This window comes from Bufo bufo, chromosome 6 (assembly GCF_905171765.1).
Source record: "Bufo bufo chromosome 6, aBufBuf1.1, whole genome shotgun sequence".
In the NCBI taxonomy this organism is placed as follows: Eukaryota; Metazoa; Chordata; class Amphibia; order Anura; family Bufonidae; genus Bufo; species Bufo bufo.
Window position 1 is genome coordinate 327,454,109 of NC_053394.1, and position 22,640 is coordinate 327,476,748.

Sequence of the window (22,640 nt, forward strand, 5' to 3'; positions counted from 1 at the left end):
TGTTTGATTTCCTGTAAGAGGGTCTCAGACGTGCGCGCCCTGGATTACGATGCCAGGTCGTTTACTCCGGAGGAGTCCAGTTTAATATCTCCAGACGGGACCATGACCAATATCCGTTCCGTGGTGTATCCTTCTTTCCCTTGTTCCCCACAGCTTTGCCCTGTGCCTGCCTTCAAGAATACGAATCCAGCACCTCCGCCTTTCGTTCTGTGGAGTCCCCTCATCTGTTTATCTCCTTTCGCAGACCGTTCGCTCCAGTCACCAGTGTGACTCTCTCGCGCTGGGTGAAGTGGATCCTTTCCCTGGCAGGCATTGATACGGGTATCTTCACAGCACACTCAGTCCGCAGTGCGGCAGCTACCTCTATGACCGTCTCTGGCGCTCGCCTGGAGGATGTCATGAAATTAGCTGACTGGTCTAGGGTGTCTACCTTTCGTGAGTACTATTTTAGGCCACCGTCTCATGCTTTTGCGTCTGTGGTCTCTCAGCTTTAAACTTGCAATAGGAGCCTCCGTGTCTTGTCATAAAATTTCATGATTTTCCTATTTTATGACGTAAAGTCATGATTTTATTAAAGACACGGACCCTTTATTAAAGACCCTTTTTTTTTTTTCCCCCCTGTATTCCCTCCCACTGCATCACCGAAATCACCGAAATAGAAGACGTCATCGGCGCAGGCGCCACTGAGGGAGTGCTGAGGAGACGAGCCTCCTCATCTCAGAGCGCCTGCGCCGAATGAAAACAGGCACACGATTTTTGAAATGCCGACAGGGCTGGCCGGAGGAGGAGAATCCCGGCTGGCCCTGTCAATCAACACGACGATGGGGCGGTTTTCTGCAGCTGCTACCAGCAAGTAGCCGCCCTACTTGCTGGTAGAGAACCTAATTACATATTATAAAACTTCGTTTTTGGAAGAAACTGCTGAATCAAAGTAAGTAAGACCATTATATTTTCATATATCGCAATATAACTAATTAACTAGCCCAAAAAAAAAAAATCACTTTAGTGGGGTGACAGAGCCCTTTAAGTGTTTGATTGTTTATTACTTGGTAGGACATAAGGGAAGTCACAGATTTTGCCGCAAATCATCTTTGCGAGAAAATCAGAGCCAAATAAATGCCAAAAAGTGGTGTACATTTGGTCTTAAATGACCCCCCCCCCCCAAGTATTTCTTAATGCCAATATGCCCTAAATATACGTTTCACTGTTGAAATGGTTTTATGCTTCTGTTTCCACATTATTCTTTCTTTTGTGTTTGTTATATGGCAGAATATACAGCATGCCAATAATAAAAAATACTGCTAAATAATAAAAACCGTAAGTTTTACTAAAAGATGAGCCAGTTCTTTTTGGTGAGCTGAGCCCAATGATCAGGCCCACAAACAAGAATGGAAATGCCCATCACTACTGTCAGGTTCTGAGGAGAACGCGTGTACTGCAGACTGAGGTAAACAGCATGACAAGACGCCATTACTCCCTCCCACCACCTCGAGCGGGCGGGATCTACTGGCTCCGCCCCCGGGAGCTGAAATGGAAGCTGCGCATCCTGTGACGTCACACATCTATGCAGCCGCCATTTTGTGCGGCTGCTACTACTGAAGAAAGAAAGCGCGATAATAAAATATACTGAACGACACGAGCGGAGGAGGCCGCCGGGGGAGAGGGCGCGACTTCTCGCCTTCCCTTATGCGTTTTCGCTCTTTTTTTTTCTTTCCTAAAAAAAAAAGATTGCAGCGGTAAGAGACGTCAGGACGCACTGAGGGGGAGTGTGTGAGGGAAGGATGGCCGGGGAAGAGGCCTCGTCAGGGTTCGCGGTGCTTTTGAATGTATTGTCCATAAATGTGTAGTCCTCCGTGTGCAGCACTAGCGTTCCCTCGCTCACACGTGTGTACGGTCACCTACGCGGTGGCACGGTTTTCCTAGCGCCATTGCTTGTTGTGGTAGAACAAAGGGGGTTTCCCTCCTAGCCTATAGAGACTGCTGTGCTGTGAGGGAAAGGGGGCATCATCACATACTGCAACATGGCTGCTTTCTCCTCACATATGGTGTGCTCTTATCATTGCTTTAGTAAATAGCGGTTTATCAAATGATTCCCTTTTTTTCCCCTTTTCACCTGAGGTGACTATTGTGCAGGTGTTACTTGTGGTTTTCCATAGAGTCAAATACAGGAATATCTTTTTTTTTTAAATGATTTGATAGATGTTATTGGTATTTATGTGAGTATTTGGAGTCCCTGCTGGTGAATCTCCCCTGGATGTTTGATTGACGGGGCCTGACATTGTCGTGCCGTGTCCATGTGCCGCTACCTGATTTTTGTGGTAGCATCGCCACCAAATTCATGCGACCATTGGTGAATAATGTGGGAGGGCGTCCATCTGCATGTGGGTACAGAAATGGGTGGAGGCATTTTTGTTTTTATTATTACATTTTACTTTATTTTGTGCATAAAATCAAATTTCCAATTTGGTCTTTAAAAATATTTTCTGTACATCTTTCACATTTTTAAAAAAAAATACAAGGCTCACCCACTTCGGCAAATGGCATTGATCATGTAGGGAAAGTTAATACAAGTCACTTACTAATGTATTGTGATTGCCCATATTGCATCCTTTGCAGGCTCGATTCATTTTTCCATCACATTATACACTGCTCGTTTCCATGGTTACGACCACCCTACTACAACACGTAGTATGGCTACTCTCCTCAAACCTCCTTGAGACATGTTGTTGTTGTTGTTGTTATTATTATTAATTTTTTACTAAGTGTAGGAATTTAGTAATAAAAGCCAAGTGTATAACCTCCCACCTTACCCGACGCTCATTCTGAACTCCATATTTCTCAATGCATTTACACAAGATGTTAAGCATAAATACAGTGATAACTCTCCCCATACAGCGCTGCCTGCTGCTTCCCTCACACACTGCATACATTATTAAACTGACTGCCTACAGGCACCACAAGGGGGAGCTCTGTGTATAGAAAAGTTACCTTTTTAATGCAATGGGAGCTGTGAGATTCCCCTAGTGGCAGCTGTATGGAAATGCAGTGCTTTCATGTTGGGAACAAGTCACACTTGGCCACCTTTCTGTACACGGCAACCAAGATATGCCATAAAAGTCCAAGACGGGAATATCCCTTTAACTTACTAGGTACTTAGCCCAGTATATTCTTCTGCAGTGCTTTACAATTCAGTGGAAACGCGCAGATGTGGTTACAGAGGACCCAGTCTTAGGCTAGGTCTACACGACGACATTTGTTGTGCGACAGACGGGGCACAACCGCACTGCGCCTTTTTTGTCGCACTAATGTTGCGTGACAATTTTTATAATGGTAGTCTATGGTGTTGCGAGGCGACAGTCGCAGAAAATCCATCTTGAATGGATTTTTTTGCGACACCATAGACTACCGTCATAAATAGTCGCGCGACAAATGTCGTCGTGTAGGCCTAGCCTTACAAGCTAGGAGTGTATGTGGGCCTGTGCAGTATGACAGCTCCTTGTGGGAGACCTGGTGAGGGCTTATATACAACTGGGTAGTGAAAATAATGCCAAGAAGAGCTGTGGTTAACTGGAGTCATCAGACTTGTGACTGTTGCATTTGTTTTTGTGCATTTTATATTCTAAGGAGGGAATTTACTATTTGCGGTGGTTTTGGTGTCGGTGTTAAGTCTCTCTGCTTTTGGGAGCTTGCACTAAAGTTATGAAATGGCACACAGTCAAATATATTTGGCGCAAGTGCAAAGTGGTGTACGCCTGTGTCTGTAAATGTTCTCCTGGGGGTTGTCTGGTGCGGAGATGCCACTTTTCTTTACGACTTTTTAAAACGTCGCACATCATAAATGGGACTTGGCTCTTTCACACGAGCGGATGCCGTGCAGGTAATCTGCGTGAAAGAGTGCCAAGGCGCCCTCCGGACAGCAGAGACTCCGTGATTGATGATGATGATGATGATGATGTGCCGATCTGTGATCTTTTTACTACAAAGTCAGTGAGATAAAGTTGTGTCACCGTGATTTTATAGTAAAAAGGTCACAGAGAGGTACGGAGCATTATCAATCATGTTAATGTTCCGTGTCTCTGCTGTCCGGTGCGGTGCTTGGCTCTCTTTTACGCAGCAGATTACCCGCACGGCATCAGCTCGTGTGAAAGAGCCCTTAAAGGTGTTCTAATCAAAAATCCTGAGCTACTTTTTCACTTCTAGAAGGGGCTAGTGTCGCCAAATTCCACAAAATATTCATGGTATGACTGACAACATTTTTACGTCACAAAACTGACGTAAGACTTGATAAATGCCCCCTAAGTGTCTAAACAGGACGGAGATCATGGATAGTTTCTTGGTTTTATTACTAAAAGTAGGGCCACGATTTGGCAGTTTGTGGCCCCCCTCCTTTACACTGCTGCAGTAAGTAAAAGAATTGCTGAACACATTCAGATCATGATTATTTCTATGTCTGATTCATCCATGATTACTGTAACCTCTAATATTCGTTAGGCCTGAACTCTGTAAACTAAAATTTGGAAGTGTTTGGTGGCACAGGTTGTCATCGTGAACCGTGTCCTTTTTGTACTGATGTGCTTGGAAACTGGTCACAATTATGGTTGTGTTTTATTCCTTACTAAGAGTTTGCGGTTTGTTGAGAATAGTTGTAAAATCTACTATGAGCAGTTATGTGCTTTGTACTTAGGATTCTCCTTTTACATAAATTCTTTTAGCTGGATGTAACACTTGTACAATTACCCTCCTGATCCTTTGTAAACTGCTGCCTGATGGCTAGTTCAGGAGGCTACCTTTTCAAATATGGACTCTTTATTGGTTTGTCATCAGTTTCTCTTATATTGCGCTTCCTGAAAGCGTATCGGAGGGAGAGGTCTTATTGCGCCTCCAATTGTTATATCAGTTTTCATGCATTTTAAGATATGCTTTTACAGGTAGGTGCCATGTTAATTGGTTTTATGCTTTTCTTTCATGGTTGCCTAACATGAAGTCTATAATGTCAAAATGTCCTTTCTTGTCGTTATCTCAATTTTGTGTAGAGACTACAACTTCCCTGCCCTTGCCAAAAATGTTTAGTGTTTGTGACAGTGACTTTAAAAAAACAAAAACAAAAAAACCCTTCAGATCTCCAGCATGGTTTATATGTTGGATCATGTTTGTCTCTTTTTTAAGTGTGGATCGCTGCTTATAAATTATACTTTGAAATATTTTTGGAAGCTGGTGTCTTATTTGAAGACTTCTTGTTATATCCTGTACAATGTGTTTTTGTTGCTGATGATTACTACTACTACATTGTATTATTTGGGCAAACATATTCTAAAATTATGTTGGCGTCCTCCACTCTTTGCATAGAGCATTGGTTTTTGGAACAGATAGTGGGTTGTATTTTTATGTGGATGCTGAGGTTGCTCTTGATCTGATTACTTTTACACACCTATTCTGTTGTAGGCAACCATATATGTATTTTACTATACCTTTTAAGTTTGTCCTGATACTGTTGTGCGCTCTTAGGGCTCTTTCACACAAGCAGATGCCCTGCGTGTCATCCGCAGCGTGAAAGACAGCCAAGCCCCGTTCTGGACAGCATAGACACGGAGCATTAACATGATTTGATAATTCTCTGTGCTTCTCTGATCTTTTTACTACAAAATCACGGTGACAACTTTATCTCACTGACTTTGTAGTAAAAAGGTCACAGAGAGGCACGGGGCATTATCAATCATGTTAATGCTCCGTGTCTCTGCTGTCTGGAACAGGGCTTGGCTGTCTTTTAGGCCCCATTCACACGTCTGCAATTTCATTCCGCATTTTGTGGAATGGAATTGCGGACACATTCATTTCTATGGGGCTGCACGATGTGCGGCCCGGCTCCGGAAATGCGGACCTGCACGTCCGGGTCCGCATTTCTGTTCCCGGGAAAAATAGAACATGTCCTATTCTTGTCCGCAATTGCGGACAAGAACGGGCATATTCTATTAGTGCCGGCGATGTGCGGTCCGCAAAATGCCGAACGCACATTGCCGTGTCCGTGTTTCGTGGATCCGCAAAACATGTTACGGATGTGTGAATGGAGCCTTACGCTGCGGATGACACGCACGGGATCCGCTCGTGATAAAGAGCCCTTATTTCTTTATAATGGATACCGCTGTTTGTAATAATTAGGGATTAGCAAATCGACTTCGGATGAAACATCCAAAGTCAATTCGCATAAAACTTCGTTTGAATACTGTACGGAGATAGCGCTCCGTACAGTATTAGAATGTATTGGCTCCGATGAGCTTAAGTGTAAAAGTTAGTCAGACGGGTCCGTCCAGACTTTGCATTGAAAGTCAATGGGGGACGAATCCGTTTTGAAATGGCACCATATTGTGTCAACTTCAAATGGATCCGTCCCCATTGACTTAGATTGTAAGTCTGGACGGATCCGTTTGGCTCCGCACGGCCAGGCGGACACCCGAACGCTGCAAGCTGCGTTCGGGTGTCCGCCTGCTGAGCGGAACGGAGGCCAAACGATGCCAGACTAAGGCATTCTGAGCCGATCCGCATCCACTCAGAATGCATTGGGGCTGTACAGATCCGTTCGGGGCCGCTTGTGAGAGCCTTCAAACGGAACTCACAAGCGGAATCCCGAACGCAAGTGTGAAAGTAGCCTTAGGCCTCTTTAACACAACCGTATGGCTTTTTCAGTGTTTTGTGGTCCGTTTTTCATGGATCCGTTCTGTTTTTTGTTTCTGTTCCGTTTTTCCGTATGGTATATACAGCATACAGTAATTGCATAGAAAAAATTGGGCTGTACATAAAATTTTCAATAGATGGTTCCGCAAAAACAGATTAGATACGGAAGACATACGGATGCAATTCCGTATGTGTTACGTGTTTTTTTTATTTTTTGCGGAACCATTGAAATGAATGGTTCCATATACAGAACGTAAAGGGGGGAAAAAAAACTTAGTGTGAAAGAGGCCTTACGGAAATGGTTTTTTACAGTATAAATCGATTTCTGAAGTTAATTTGCAGAGTCTCGCGAGACTTCACGAAGTAATAACTTTGGCTCATTGGAGCCAATACATTCTAATACTGTATGGAGCTCCGTACAGTATTGAAACAAAGTTTTATGCAAATCGTCTTCAGATGTTTCATCTGAAGTCGATTCGCTCATCCCTAGTAATACTCTACTTGTGGAACACCAGTGTATATAGAATGTGAGGGTGAGAGATTTTTCTACTTGGGCCTTCATTTTTCTTGTTTATTGTAATAGGCCATCAAAATCTGATTGGTGGAGGTTGGACATGGCAGCAGTGAGCAGTATAATTACAGCTGCTCCCTTCACTTCAGTGGGAAGGAGCAGACGGAGTGTCGCTGCTTCTACCCATTGAAGTGGATGGGTGAGCTGTAATTACCCTGCTCCACCAGTGGGATGATGGCTGGCAGATAAACAGAGTGCAGTGCTCACATGAGCGTGGCATTCACTTGATCATTGGGGTTGCCGGGAGTCAGACCCAGGTCATCAGTATCAGATCGTCCGATCCTGGGGCTAGGTTAAAAAGATAGGAAACCAGCCAAACCCTTTAAATTCAGTAGCAGTGTCTTACTGTAGTGGTTTATGGCAGCTATAGTTGGCTGTTAGGCTCAAGGTTGTCATAATATGGTTACACAGGCGGTGTACAGCCATATGGGTTTTTAAAGCCCGCTGGTAGTGTACATCACAGGTACTGGAGAGGCATTTTTTTTTTCCTTATAGAGGAGCTTTCTTGCGTACTGTTGGGGGTACCTAACTTATCTTGCATAGCAATATGTTTATCAGCCTATGTTTATTAGTGTAATGCTGTAATTAAAGGGATTGTCCTGACTATTTGGAATCTTTGCCCAATAAAAAAAAAAAAACCTCACCTGTCTGCAGTAACCTAGCCCAGTTCCAGTCATGGCTATGACCCAGCGACATCCAGTCAGGCAGGGAAGGGATGCGGCCAGAAACAGGGCATCAGTGCGCGACTGATTGGATCATTTTGGGAATGCCATTTTATTTTTTGGGGAGGTTACTAGAGTTGTTGCGATACCAAATTTTTTGATTCGGTTTCGATACAATAAAAAAGGTATTGCGATACTCGATACTACGCAAAAAAATAAACCAAAAAAGCCACGTGCATTCCGCATTTAAAAAAATGGCGAATCGGGCAGTTTTTATTTATTTTTTCTGTTTCAGCGTTCACCACAGATTTTTTAAAATATTTTAATAGTTTGAACTTTTCTGACGTGGCAATATGTAATATGTTTATTGTTTATACATTTTATTTGGGAATGGGGGTGATTCATACTTGATATTTATTTTTTTCTTCCCCCTTCCCCCCCCCCCCTCATTGGTGGTGCAGTGGCAGCTTCTGATCTGAGCCCCAGTAGTGTAATCCTGGGGCTCCGATCGGTTACCATGGCAGACAGGACGCTACTGAAGCCCTGGCTGCCATTTAATAACTATTTCCCCACTTAGGGGCCAGAACCTGGGATTTTTTTTCATCACTTGTCCTATTCACCCTGATAGAGCTCTGTCAGGGTGAATAGGACCTCACACTCTCCCTGCTGCTCTGTGCACACAGCATCAGGGATGTTACCATGGCAGCCAGGGCTTCAGTAGCGTCCTGGCTGCCATGGTAAACCGATCGGAGCCCAGGATTACACTACTGGGGCTCCGATCAGAAGCTGCCACTGCACCACCATGAGGGGGGGGGGGGGGAGGACCCTGTGGGCCACTGCCACCAATGATTTTAATACTGGGGGGGTTGAGGGGGGGAGCACTGCGCCACCAATGATTACCCCTAATACAGGAGGCGGGTACTGGCAGCAGATCAGCGGCAGTTAACCCCTCAGGTGCCGCATCTGAGGGGTTATCTGCCGCTGATCGCAGCTCCTTGTCAGGGGCCCTAGTGCCGGCAATGCGATTCTGCTGCCGACACCTGCCTCCTGTATTATGTGTTAAAGACGTGGGTCCAGACTTTAAAGGGAACCTGTCACCTCTACTATGCTACCCTCACTGAGCGTTTCTAAATGTTCCTTGTGTTACCCTTAACATATAAATTACACTTTTAATTTCATTTGCAGACTAATTCAATAAATATTATGCATTTTTGTACTTCCTGCCTTTTATGCAAATTAACATAAGAGTCATATCTTACTTGTGTGACCAGAGAAGAGTCATATTTTCAAGCTCTGACTCATCTCAGGTTAATTTGCATATGTAACAAATCGTTTTGTTTTTTTTTACACAATAAAAAGCACACAGAGCTATGGGGACTGGGTATTGCAGATGTGCTAGCGGCCATCTAGCAACCCATGTCCTCAGCTCTATACCCAAATCCAGGTGACAGGTTCCCTTTAAGATTAGGCTACACAGAGCAGCGCCCAGAGATGTCCCAGCACTTACTATATTCCTGGGCGCCGCTCCGTTCGCACCGCTGTGCCCCATTAATGTCTCCTCTCCTACTCCATTGCTAATTACTATCGGAGCAATGAGGAGGAGACATCAGCTTCTCTAGTGGGCGTTTCTTCTCCCCGGAGCCTCTGGTAGCGCGTCCAATCGCAGCGCAGGGAGAAGGAACGCCCACTAAAGAGCGGATGTCTCCTCCCCATTGCTCCGATAGTAATTAGCATATGGAGCAGCAGAGGAGCGGTAAGGGGTCACTGCGGGCGAACGGAGCGGCGCCCAGGAATAATAGAAGTGCTGGGACCTCTGGGCTTGCTCTGTGTAGAAAAAGTCCTATCATTGGTGGCGCAGTGCGCCCGCCCCTCTCTCCTCATTGGTGGCAGCGGCACAGGGGGAGGGAGAGACTGCTTCCTTGTTCCTTCTCCCCTGTGCTGCTGAGGGAACATGAGCGCGCCGACAGCAGCGCGCTCATGTTCAGAGATAGGACTGCGCAGCCCAGTATCGACAAAAATGGAAATCCCAGTATCGTATTGATACCGGGACAAAAGTATCGATTGGGTATCAAAATTTCGATACCCGCAACAACCCTAGATGTTACAAGGTTTAGAAGCAAATCTTGAAATTTTCCAAAACCCACTTTTTAAGGACCAGTTCAGGTCTGAAGTCACTTTGTGAGGCTTGCATAACAGAAACCACCCAAAAATTACCCCATTTTGGAAACTACACCCCTCAAGGTATACAGAAACGTTCCATATGTGGTCGTAAACTACTGTACGGGCACACGGCAGGGCGCAGAAGGAAGGAACACCATATGGTTTTTGGAAGGCAGATTTTGCTGGGACTGTTTTTTTTTTTTTACACCATGTCCCATTTGAAGCCCCTTGGTGGCACCCCTAGAGTAGAAACTCCAGAAAAGTTACCTAGAGGTGCATCAGGGGGGGCTTCAAATGGGACATGGTGTCAAAAAAAACAGTCCAGCAAAAACTGCCCTCCAAAAACCATATGGCGTTCCTTTCCTTCTGCTCCCTGCCGTGTGGCCGATACAGTAGTTACGACCCATATGGGGTGTTTCTGTAAACTACAGAATCAGGGCCATAAATATTGAATTTTGTTTGGCTGTTAACCCTTGCTTTGTTACGGGAAAAAAATGGAGTTAAAATGGAAAAATTTGACAAAAATAGCTGTTTTGGCACAGTTTTTATTTTTTATTATTTACAATGTTTGTCTGACAGGTTAGATCATGTGCAATTTTAACTAGCAGGTTCTTACGGCGAGGCTATACTAATATGTATGCTTTTTTATTTATTTAGGTTTTACACAATAATATTGTATTTTTTTTTTATTTTACGGTGTCACCTCAGGGTTTAGGTCATGTGGTATTTTTATAGAGTAGGTTCTTACGGACACGGCGATACTAATATCTCTACTTTTTATTTATTTTTTGGGCCATTGTAGGGGCTCGTTTTTTTGCGGAATGAGGTGACTGGTACTATTTTAGCGTACATACAACTTTTTTGATCACTTTTATTACCTTTTTTGGGAAGTAAGGTGGGCAAAATTTCAAATTCATCAGTTTTTATTTTAATGTTTTTATGGCATTCACGTGCCGAGAAAGTAACATGACCGTTTTATAGATCAGGTCATTAAGGACGCAGTACTATCAAACGTGTAGGAATTTTTTTTCTTTTTTAATCCGGTGAAAAATGTTTTTTTTTTTCCTTCACTTTTTTTTTCATTATTTTTTTGACCAGAACCACTTGGTTCTTCGAAGATCCAGTGGGTCTGATGTCTGTATAATACAATACAGTACACTATATAGTGTACTGTATTTTCACTTTACTTAGACCTTCTGCCCTTTAGCCGTTAACCCCTACGGACCGCGCAGGGAAGGGGTTAAACGGCTGACATCTGTGTGATGATGTCAGCCGTTCAAGCAGTGTCAGCATTGTGCTGACACTGCTTGCTAACTGCTTGGCTATCCTGAAAATGAGAGGGAGGTGGGCGGATGATCACGCTGCCGCCCGCACCCGCCCCCTCCCCCCTGCTTCGCCCGCCGGCACATCACAAAGAGGGCATTAAAAAAAAGCATTTGAAGTTTCTGATCCCCCGTGGTTCACGAAATCGCAGGATTAGAAACTTCTGAAAACCGCAGGTCGAATGACCTGCGGTTTGCAGCGATCAATTCAGGTACGCCCTGTGTCTGTAACAGGTAATCTTGGACGTGTAGTAGTATTAGGCCAGTAAATTAGAATTTACAATGACATTAAATTAATGCGTTTGAAATGTAAGCTCCCTTCCTAGTGGCCAGGTAGTCGGTTGCACCTAATTAATTGCTCTCTATTAGCCCTCAGGCACACGACCGTTGTTTTATTCCGTGTCGTTCCGTTTTTCGTGATTTTCTGCGGACCCATTGACTTTCAATGGGTCCGTTGAAAACTCGGCTAATGCACCGTTTGTCATCCGCGTCCGTGGTTCAGTCTGTCAAAAAAATAAACCTTCCTATTTTTTTTTCACGGAAAATGGGACAGTCAATGGGACCGTGAAAAACGCGGAGGCACACAAGATTGTCACCCGCGTCCGTTTTTTTCCTATCATTTGCATGGCAAACCTGTCTTAGAATTTTTTTTTTTTTTACTTTTAAATCTGGTGATCTCCAAAAAATAAAGTAAGACACACGGAAACAAAAACGGAAATGGATCACGGGAACAACAGAACCCCATTTTGCGGAACGGAACACAACAACGGTCGTGTGCATGAGGCCTTAGGCTTCATTCACACATCCGTGGAACATGGTCCGCGAGATACCGGACTGGCATTCTGCTTAGTGCTGAAGCACATGGCGTCATTGGTTGCTGTGACTCCGTGCGCTTCGTGCCGTGGCTGCTGTATTACTGTACTGCGGCGAAGGCACAAAGCACACGGCATCATAGCAACCAATGATGCAGGATGCTAGTCCGGTATCTCACGGATGTGTGAATTCAGCCTAAGGCCTCATGCACACGACCCTTGTTTTGGTCCGCATCCAAGCCGCAGTTTTTGCGTCTTGGATGCGGACCCATTCACTTCAAAGGGGCCGCAAAAGATGCGGACAGCACACCGTGTGCTGTCCACATCAGTTGCTCCGTTTCGGGGTCTACAAAAAAATATAACCTGTCCTATTCTTGTCTGTTTTGTGGACAAGAATTGTCAGTTTATATCATGGCTGTCCGTGCCGTTCCGCAAATTGTGGAAAACACACGGACTCAATCCGTGTTTTTCGGATCCGCAATTTGCAGACCGCAAAACACACTGGTCATGTGCATGAGGCCTAAAGGTCAGTTTATATTGCTGATTACCTCTACAAAAAATGGTTCCTGCAGTGGTGCAGCTGGCCCTTAGGTTGTCAGTATTAAGTGCAGAGCAAATAGTCCTGGAACTCTTTATTATACACAGACCTAATGTCTACATCCGCAGCTATACATGGATGAGCCCGTCTGTGTGCACTGTGGATCTACTTGCCGTATCTCGGTGGTTACTCCACTCTGTTTAACCTCTTAAGGACAAGGGCGTACCTGTACGCCCTTGTGCCCTGGTACTTAAGGACACAGGGCGTACATGTACGCCCTGTGTATTTTCGATCACTGCCGTGCGGCTGGCAGTGATCGGAACCCGGTGCCTGCTCAAATCATTGAGCAGGCACCTAGGCTAAATGCGCGGGGGGGTCCCGTGACCCCCCCATGTCGGCGATCGCGGCAAACCGCAGGTCAATTCAGACCTGCGGTTTGCTGCGATTTCTGAAGTTTCTGGTCCCCGCAGTCCCTGACCGCAGGGATCAGAAACTTTATATGCCAAAAAAAAAAGTTTTATTTACCCCCCCCTGCACCCCCGAATGATTTTTATGGTGGCGGGAGGTGCAGGGGGAGGGTTGCGGGCGGTGTGGGCGGTGCGGGGGCGGGCGGTGCGGCAGGCGGGATCGCGATCCCCCGCCCGCCTCCCCTTGTATAATCGTTGGTGTCTAGTGGGGATACCAGGGTGCCAGCACATTGCTGGCACCCTGGTATAAACGGCTGACATCTGCGATGCGATGTCAGCCGTTTAACCCTTTCCATACAGCGGTCCGTACGGACCGCTGTATGGAAAAGGTTAACAGCGCAGGGAGCTCCCTCCCTCTCCCATCGGGGGGCTGCTGTGCCTTTGCAGCCCCCCGATGGGGAGGGAGAGAGCCCCGAGAGATCCCCTCCTTACCCTTCCCCGTCTGCGAAGTTCTGAACAGTACTGAGCAGACGGGGAAGGTTCCCATGGCAACAGGACGCCTCTCAGGCGTCCTGCTGTCCATGGTGCTGAACAGATCTGTGCTGAAAGCATAGATCTGTTCAGTGTAAGTAAAATACAGTACAGAACAATATATATTGTACTGTACTGTATTATTCAGACATCAGACCCACTGGATCTTCAAGAACCAAGTGGGTCTGGGTCAAAAAAAAAGTGAATAAAAGTGAAAAAAAAGTAAAAATCAAAAAACACATTTATCACTGATAAAAAATGAAAAAAATAAAATTCCCTACACATGTTTTGGTATCGCCGCGTCCGTAACGACCTGATCTATAAAACGGTCATGTTACTTTACCCGAACGGTGAACACCATAAAAATAAAAAATAAAAAACTATGATGAAATTGAAATTTTGCCCACCTTACTTCCCAAAAAAGGTAATAAAAGTGATCAAAAAAGTCGCATGTACGCCAAAATTGTAACAATCAAACCGTCATCTCATCCCGCAAAAATCATACCCTACCCAAGATAATCGCCCAAAAAACTGAAAAAACTATGGCTCTTAGACTATGGAAACACTAAAACATGATTTTTTTTGTTTCAAAAATGAAATCATTGTGTAAAACTTACATAAATAAAAAAAAAGTATACATATTAGGTATCGCCGCGTCCGTATCGCCCGGCTCTATAAAAATATCACATGATCTAACCCCTCAGATGACCACCGTAAAAAAATAAAAATATAAACGGTGTAAAAAAAGCCATTTTTTGTCATCTTACGTCACAAAAAGTGTAATAGCAAGCAATCAAAAAGTCATATGCACCCCAAAATAGATGCCAATCAAACCGTCATCTCATCCCGCAAAAAATGAGACCCTACTTAAGATAATCGCCCAAAAACTGAAAAAACTATGGCTCTTAGACTATGGAGACACTAAAACATTTTTTTGGTTTTAAAAATGAAATCATTGTGTAAAACTTACATAAATAAAAAAAATTGTATACATATTAGGTATCTCCGCGTCCGTGACAACCTGCTCTATAAAATTACCACATGATCTAACCTGTCAGATGAATGTTGTAAATAACAAAAAAAAAAAACGGTGCCAAAAAAGCTATTTCTTGTTACCTTGCCGCACAAAAAGTGTAATATAGAGCAACCAAAAATCATATGTACCCTAAACTAGTACCAACAAAACTGCCACCCTATCCCGTAGTTTCTAAAATGGGGTCACTTTTTTGGAGTTTCTACTCTAGGGTACATAAGGGGGGCTTCAAATGGGACATGTGTCAAAAAAAAAACCAGTCCAGCAAAATATGCCTTCCAAAAAAACCATATGGTGTTCCTTTCCTTCTGCGCCCTGCCATGTGCCCGTACAGCTGTTTACGACCACATATGGGGTGTTTCTGTAAACTACAGAATTAGGGCCATAAATAATGAGTTTTGTTTGGCTGTTAACCCTTGCTTTGTAACTGGAAAAAAAATATTAAAATGGAAAATCTGCCAAAAAGTGAAAATTTTGAAATTGTATCTCTATTTTCCATTAAATCTTGTGCAACACCTAAAGGGTTAACAAAGTTTGTAAAATCAGTTTTGCAATACCTTGAGGGGTGTAGTTTCTTAGATGGGGTCACTTTTATGGAGTTTATAATCTAGGGGTGCATCAGGGGGGCTTCAAATGGGACATGGTGCCAAAAAAAACAGTCCAGCAAAATCAGCCCTCCAAAAACCAACGGCGCACCTTTCACTCTACGCCTTGCTGTGTGCCCGTACAGTAGTTTACGGCCACATATGGGGTGTTTCTGTAAACAGCAGAGTCAGGGCAATAAAGATACAGTCTTGTTTGGCTGTTAACCCTTGCTTTGTTAGTGGAAAAAATGGGTTAAAATGGAAAATTAGGCAAAAAAATGAAATTCTCAAATTTCATCGCCATTTGCCAATAACTCTTGTGCAACACCTAAAGGGTTAACGACGTATGTAAAATCAGTTTTGAATACCTTGAGGGGTGTAGTTTCTTAGATGGGGTCACTTTTAGGGAGTTTCTCCTCTAGGGGTGCATCAGGGGCTTCAAATGGGACATGGTGTAAATAAACCAGTCCATAAAAATCAGCCTTCAAAAACCAAACGGCGCACCTTTCACTCTACGCCCCGCTGTGTGGCCGTACAGTAGTTTACGGCCACATATTGGGTGTTTCTGTAAATGGCAGAGTCAGGGCAATAAAGATACAGTCTTGTTTGGCTGTTAACCCTTGGTTTGTTAGTGGAAAAAATGGGTTAAAATGAAAAATTAGACAAAAAAATGAAATTCTCAAATTTCCTCCCTATTTGCCAATAACTCTTGTGCAACACTAAAGGGTTAACAACGTATGCCAAAATCAGTTTTGAATACCTTGAGGGTTGTAGTTTCTTAGATGGGGGTCATTTTTGGGTGGTTTCTATAATGTAAGCCTCGCAAGTGACTTGAGACCTGAACTGGTCCCTAGAAATTGAGTTTTTGTAAATTTCGGAAAATTTCAAGATTTGCTTCTAAACTTCTAAGCCTTATAACATCCCCAAAAAATAAAATATCATTCCCAAAACAATTCAAACATGAAGTAGACATATGGGGAATGTAAAGTCATCACAATTTTTGGGGGTATTACTATGTATTACAGAAGTAGAGAAACTGAAACTTTGAAATTTGCTAATTTTTTTCAAATTTTTGTTAAATTAGGTATTTTTTGGTGCAAAAAAAATTTTTTTTTTTACTCCATTTTACCAGTGCCATGAAGTACAATATGTGACGAAAAAACAATCTCAGAACGGCCTGGATAAGTCAAACCGTTTTAAAGTTATCAGCACTTAAAGGGACTCTGGTCAGATTTTCAAAAAATGGCCTGGTCCTAAGGTGTAAAAAGGCTGTGTCCTTAAGGGGTTAAAAATGAAAAAGGTTATCATCCTCCATCCTTTACCTGTAAGCACCTCTTCCTTGTGCATGTTGCCAGAAAGACAAAATATGTACGGGTTTACCTAATGAGTTTTCTGCCAGATGGTGTTTTATTGTGTGATTTTCATGTATGCCTTAATTTCATTTTTTTTTCAGTCATTTTATTGATTGCCTACAGGATTCACTGGATTCTCCCTAATAAAGAGGGAAAAATCAAATTCTCTGCAGGTAAGCTATTAGTTGTACAGTACTTTGCTTTTTCAGTACTGCATCTTCTGTGGTTGTTTTTATCTTTTTAACCACTTTTGTCCCATTTATAAGAACTACTGTTCTCAGACCTAAATCAGTTTCTAATATGAACTGGCCCTAAAGAATGTTAAGACATGATTGGATTATAGGTATTGTATGTCTTGTTGAGATTAGGATACTGAATATCCATTAGATTTGTACATTGAAACAGAAATGGCAAGTGGAAAGTAGCTGTCTACATGTTACAGCAGAGTTCAGCAGTCCATGGTATTCCTATTAGTCCTGTAAGCTGTTTTTCTAAATGAAGTCTGCATTTCTATGTGTCTCTTGTTCTGTATTGCTGGTGGTGGACTTTCAACAAGCACCAGAAACATAACAATGGAGGGAGTAGTAAGCCTGAATGCTTGTTTTAACCGTGTAGTCTGTGCCAGTGTGAATGGGAGCTGAGCTTCAGTATACCGGCACAGCCTTCTGTGTCTGGCTCCGCCCCCTGTTATGTTTCTGGAATTGGTCGCTTGGACCCCCTACCAATCTGATATTGATGACCAGTCTGCAGGATCAATTCGTCCAATCCTTCTCACCTCCCCGAACTGATCAGAAATTGTGAATTTGGCCAAGATACTGTGTAGTGGGGCATTTAAACCTCCTCCAGTGTCTGAGAGATCAATACTAATGGGAAAGGAAATGCTGATAATTTGCCCATAGCAATTAGACTTTAGTTGTCTTTGCAAACGATCTGTGGAAAGTGATTGCAGCGACAGATTTTGTTTCACCATTCACAGCTTCAAGCCCTGAGAGGTTTTATATAAGTTTTGGACTGCAAAATGTAGGGGGAAATGATGGAAACCCCATATTTAAAACAGATCTGAAGCTGACAATCAGATGAATTAGAGCTTGTCTGATGGGAGAGGATGGTTACTAGGCTGAAGGATTCTTTTCATATTTGATATTTTGCTCTCCTTGTAGATGAGCACCACTAGAGATTTGATACAGCTCTTATCCCACTCTCCCTATTGCAATAAACTTGGGTGCTTGACCAATCCACTTGTGTGGAAAATAGGCGTCTGGTGTGTGATCTGCTTGGATGGCACCCATACACGGTGTGGCGCAGCCGTAGCATCCACATTTGGATTACCGCTACTTGCTGGGCTGCACCTGTACTTTTATTTCTAGTAGCTGTAATCCACATGTAGTTCCCACAGCCCCGCCAGGCCGTGTATGGTCAAGTAAAGTATTAGTGGAGGAGAAAAAAATCTTTCACATAGATACTTTGTGATTTAATAATTAATCCCACCAGAAGGTAAAGTTTACTGGAGAAGAATCTTAATTTTCCCTGGTTATTAAATGTACATGTAAGGCATTACTGCATTTATGTATTCCTTTTAATAGCCTTTACTAATTAACATGTTCTTGCTGTGGTATTATATGGTATTGCTTTGTGCTCTGTCGCCAATTGTACATCTTTGTACAGTTGGAAAAACAATGCTACAAGGAAATAAAACCTAACTGATGGAAGCCTGTTAAATCTTGAGTCTGATGTAGACGTTGCTTTTTTCATCTGCAGGTGTTTGTTGTATCAGAGCAGCATGGCTGTGGTCATCCGCTTGCAAGGTCTGCCTATAGTGGCTGGGACCATGGATATTCGGCACTTCTTCTCTGGATTAACCATTCCTGACGGTGGCGTACATATTGTAGGGGGTGAGCAGGGTGAAGCTTTCATCGTTTTTGCCACCGATGAAGATGCTCGACTTGGTATGATGCGCACAGGTGGTACAATCAAAGGGTCAAAAGTGTCACTGTTGTTGAGCAGTAAGACTGAAATGCAGAACATGATTGAACTTAGCCGCAGGCGCTTTGAGACTGCCAGTGTTGATATCCCACCTGCAAATTCTAGCCGCCCTGGGCCTCCACCAAATCCAACAATGAGCACTACTCCTGTAATGAGCAGAGTTAGTATGCCAACAACTGTGCCCAACTATAGCAGTCCTCCCGCTAGCACAGTCTCTACAGTTACCTCTGCTGTTGATAGCAGTAAGAGTGTCGCCACTTTCTCTACAGCCAATGTTGGAAATGCTCCACAGAGTCTTGGTGGAGCTTTCTGCAATCCAACTTTTACTTCTCCGATGCCCAGTGTTGCTCCTCAGTTGCCATCTGTACCACCACCTCCAATGCCTCCAATGCCATCAGTACCAACCCTACCACCAATGCCATCCATGCCTCCTATGCCTGTTCCTCCTCCTGTGTCTTCCTTGCCTCCAGTCCCTCCTATTCCCCCAATACCGCCAGTTCCACCAGTACCACCTATGTCTTCTCTTCCTCCATTGACTGGAATACCACAATTAAATCCACCACCTGTTGGTCCCTTGCCTGCAGGGATGAATGGCTCTGGGTCCCAGATGAATAGTAACATTAACCCGTTGTTTCTTGGTCCTGTAAATCCAATTCCATTAAGTCCTCAAAATTCAATGAAACCACCTCCACCTCCTCTTAACCATGATGACCCATATGTAGCGCTTCATGGTTTGCCTATTCCTGTGTTAGAGAATGATATAAAAGAGTTTCTTCGTGGTTTGCGTATAGACGGGCTGGTCCTTTTAAAGGATCATATGGGTCGCCCCACAGGCGGGGCATTGGTGAAGCTTCTTACTCCACATGACACATATGAAGCTTTAAAACGGAATAGAATGCTAATGGGACACCATTTTATCGAAGTTAACCCAGCAAGTGAGAGACAGTGGGTAATGTCTGGTGGACACATGGGGAAACACAGTGCAGGACACCATGGACCACTGCATATGATGCAACCACCAATGGGCAGGTCCAAATCGCCTAACCGTCGGCGTCGTTCCAGGTCTAGGTCTCCACATGAGCATGGTTTCTGCATTTATTTGAAAGGCCTTCCCTATGAGGCGGAAAACAAACATGTGGTTGATTTCTTTAAGAAACTGGACATTATTGAGGACAGCATATATATAGCTTATGGACCCGGTGGTAAGGCTACTGGAGAAGGTTTTCTGGAATTTAGAAATGAAAATGATTTTAAAACTGCACTAAATCGGCATAAACAATATATGGGCAATCGATTTATCCAAGTTCACCCTGTTACAAAAAGTCAAATGATAGAAAAGATAGACAGTATCAGGAAAAAAATGCAGAGTTTCAATTATGTTGATCATAAAGATTTGTCACTTGAAATGGAGCATCGCCCTAGACTGTGGGGACACCTTTCAAATTTGCCATATAACATATCTAGGAAAGATGTATTTCATTTCTTTAATTTAGAAGGAGTTGCTGTGGAAGAGAACAGTGTGCATGTCTTGATAGATAACAATGGCCAAGGCTTAGGACAGGCGCTTGTTAAGTTTAGGAGTGAAGACGATGCTCGTAAATCTGAGCGCCTAAATCGTAAGAAGTTAAATGGTAGAGACGCTTTTTTGCGTGTGGTGAGTAACGAAGAACGGAAAGACATTGAAGTCAATCCTCCCATAATAGGTAGGAAGGGATTTAAAATGCAAAACTATAGTAACCCACCTGAGGCACTGCGGTCCAGTGGAGATGAATTTTCCTTTATTAACAGTAACATAAATGACAACGATGGTCAGAACTTTCTTATGCCCAGTAAATTCAGTGGACCAAGTAGTACCTTTGCTCCTCCTCTTCCCCCACCTGCAATGGGAATTGGATTTGTAGATCCAAGACCACCACCACCTGGAGCATCAAATGTGAAAAACTCTCCCATTGATCCCCCAGAATTTGTGGGCGGGCCAAGTCATTTTAATGCCCCCCCCCACTGGATTTGCAGCTGGTCCTCCACCGTTTGGTAGCGGACCTGCCAATGCAAGTGCCCCACCAAACTTCAACACAGCACCTCCAAATATACCAGGTAGTCCTGGCGGTATGAATCCCCCTCCTGGTTTTGGTCCAGGAGGAAATCTGCCAGTTAGTGGACCGCCAGGCTTTGGAAATGGGTCTGCGCAACCAGGGCCAACAGTAATCCGGATCCAAAACATGCCCTTCACAGTTACTGTAGATGAAATACTAGATTTCTTTTATGGTTACCAGTTGATACCTGGTTCTGTGTGCTTAAAGTACAGTGAGAAGGGTATGCCTACAGGAGAAGCCATGGTTGCTTTTGAATCCCGCGACGAGGCAATGGCAGCTGTGGTTGATTTAAATGACCGGCCAATGGGCTCAAGAAAAGTGAAACTGGTTTTAGGTTAATACATTCCTACATTTCTATATGACTACACTATGTTTTCTACTGTGACTGACAGACATTTACAGGGCAAGGCATCTACATTTTGTTGATTTAGGTGAATTGTGTAATGCGTTTGCAGAACAAATCACTGTTTAGGGCATGCTTTGGTTACTTCAGAACTTGGTAAGGCAACTGATTTAGTTGTTTCTTTTCCTTGTCTTTTTGGCAGTGTTAATTCTGATTAAGTATATATTTTTACATTGAAATGTATTGTTTGATGAACACTTTGTGAAAGTGAAACAAGTCAATTTTTGTAAATGTGCAAATTGTACAACATAGCACCTTCAGATCAACAACATTCAATAATGCTCTTTACCAAAATTCTGCCTGAAAAATTTGCAAACCAGGTCTTTGTACAGTGGAAATAACTTATATATTTTTTTTCTTGTATGGTATATGGAATACAAATTTTGCCACAAGCTACTAAGAATACACAGGCGTTGTAATTTCTGCATTTTTTCTATGTGTTAACTATCAAGGTGTTCTGATCCTGTATCTCATGAGTTATTGCAGCGCTGTGAAAAAAAAATCTATTTTGCTGACAGTCTTGCCTTTTTAGGTGGTGTAGAGGCAATTAATTTTAAAAGGGTCAGCTGACTCTTCCTCCCCCCCCCCCCCCCCCCCTTTTCCCCACGGGCTCAAATTGGTTTAAAACAGGGATGCTCAACCTGCGGCCTTTCAGCTGTTGCAAAACTACAACTCCCAACATGTCCTAATAGCTGTATGCTGTCCAGGCATATTGGGAGTTGTAGTTTTGCAACAGCTAGAGGGCTGCAGGTTTCGCATCCCTGGTTTAAAAAAAAAAAATTTGATTCCCCCTGCTACCTCCATTTCAACACTTCCTGAGGCCTTCCTGGTCTCTCTTTTGTGTTACCGCTAGCTGTGGCCAGTGATTGGCTGAGCAAGAAGGACCAGGAAGTGTGGGAACACGTGAGACAAGAATCGTACTGTAAAGAAAAATATTTTTCACCAGTCGAACATGTTAAATCAACGTGCGTGACCTGCAAAAACAACTTAGGGCTCTTTCACACTTGCGTTATTGTCTTCCGGCATAGAGTTCCGTCGTCGGGGCTCTATGCCGGAAGAATCCTGATCAGGATTATCCTAATGCATTCTGAATGGAGAGAAATCCGTTCAGGATGCATCAGGATGTCTTCAGTTCCGGAACGGAACGTTTGTTGGCCGGAGAAAATACCGCAGCATGCTGCGCTTTTTGCTCCGGCCAAAAATCCGGAACACTTGCCGCAAGGCCGGATCCGGAATTAATGCCCATTGGAAGGCATTGATCCGGATCCGGCCTTACGCTAAACGTCATTTCGGCGCATTGCCGGAGCCGACATTTAGCTTTTTCGGAATGGTTACCATGGCTGCCGGGACGCTAAAGTCCTGACAGCCATGGTAAAGGGGAGCGGGGGAGCAGCATACTTACCGTCCGTGCGGCTCCCCGGGCGCTCCAGAGTGACGTCAGGGCGCCCCAAGCGCATGGATCACGTGTTCGCATGGATCACGTCATCCATGCGCATGGGGCGCTCTGACGTCATTCTGGA

General features: G+C 43.8%; 2 protein-coding genes across 3 annotated transcripts in view; both read left to right on the forward strand.

Moving 5' to 3' along the window:
- Window positions 1-1,609: 1,609 nt before the first annotated feature.
- Window positions 1,610-22,640, forward strand: part of CPNE1 (copine 1) — a 138,213-nt gene continuing 117,182 nt past the window's right edge. The window contains exons 1-2 of one of the 2 annotated variants that reach the window (XM_040434799.1): window positions 1,676-1,736; window positions 16,743-16,814. The gene's annotated coding sequence lies outside the window, so the exon portion shown is untranslated. Of the gene's footprint in view, window positions 1,737-16,742; window positions 16,815-22,640 lie in introns of both variants that reach the window. The other variant, XM_040434800.1, reaches the window with a different exon arrangement.
- On the forward strand, window positions 1,666-22,073 carry RBM12 (RNA binding motif protein 12). Its single transcript, XM_040434797.1, is given in 4 exon segments — window positions 1,666-1,736; window positions 16,743-16,814; window positions 18,400-20,617; window positions 20,619-22,073. Coding segments are annotated over 2 exon segments (2,634 nt in total). The 5' UTR covers window positions 1,666-1,736; window positions 16,743-16,814; window positions 18,400-18,421; the 3' UTR covers window positions 21,057-22,073.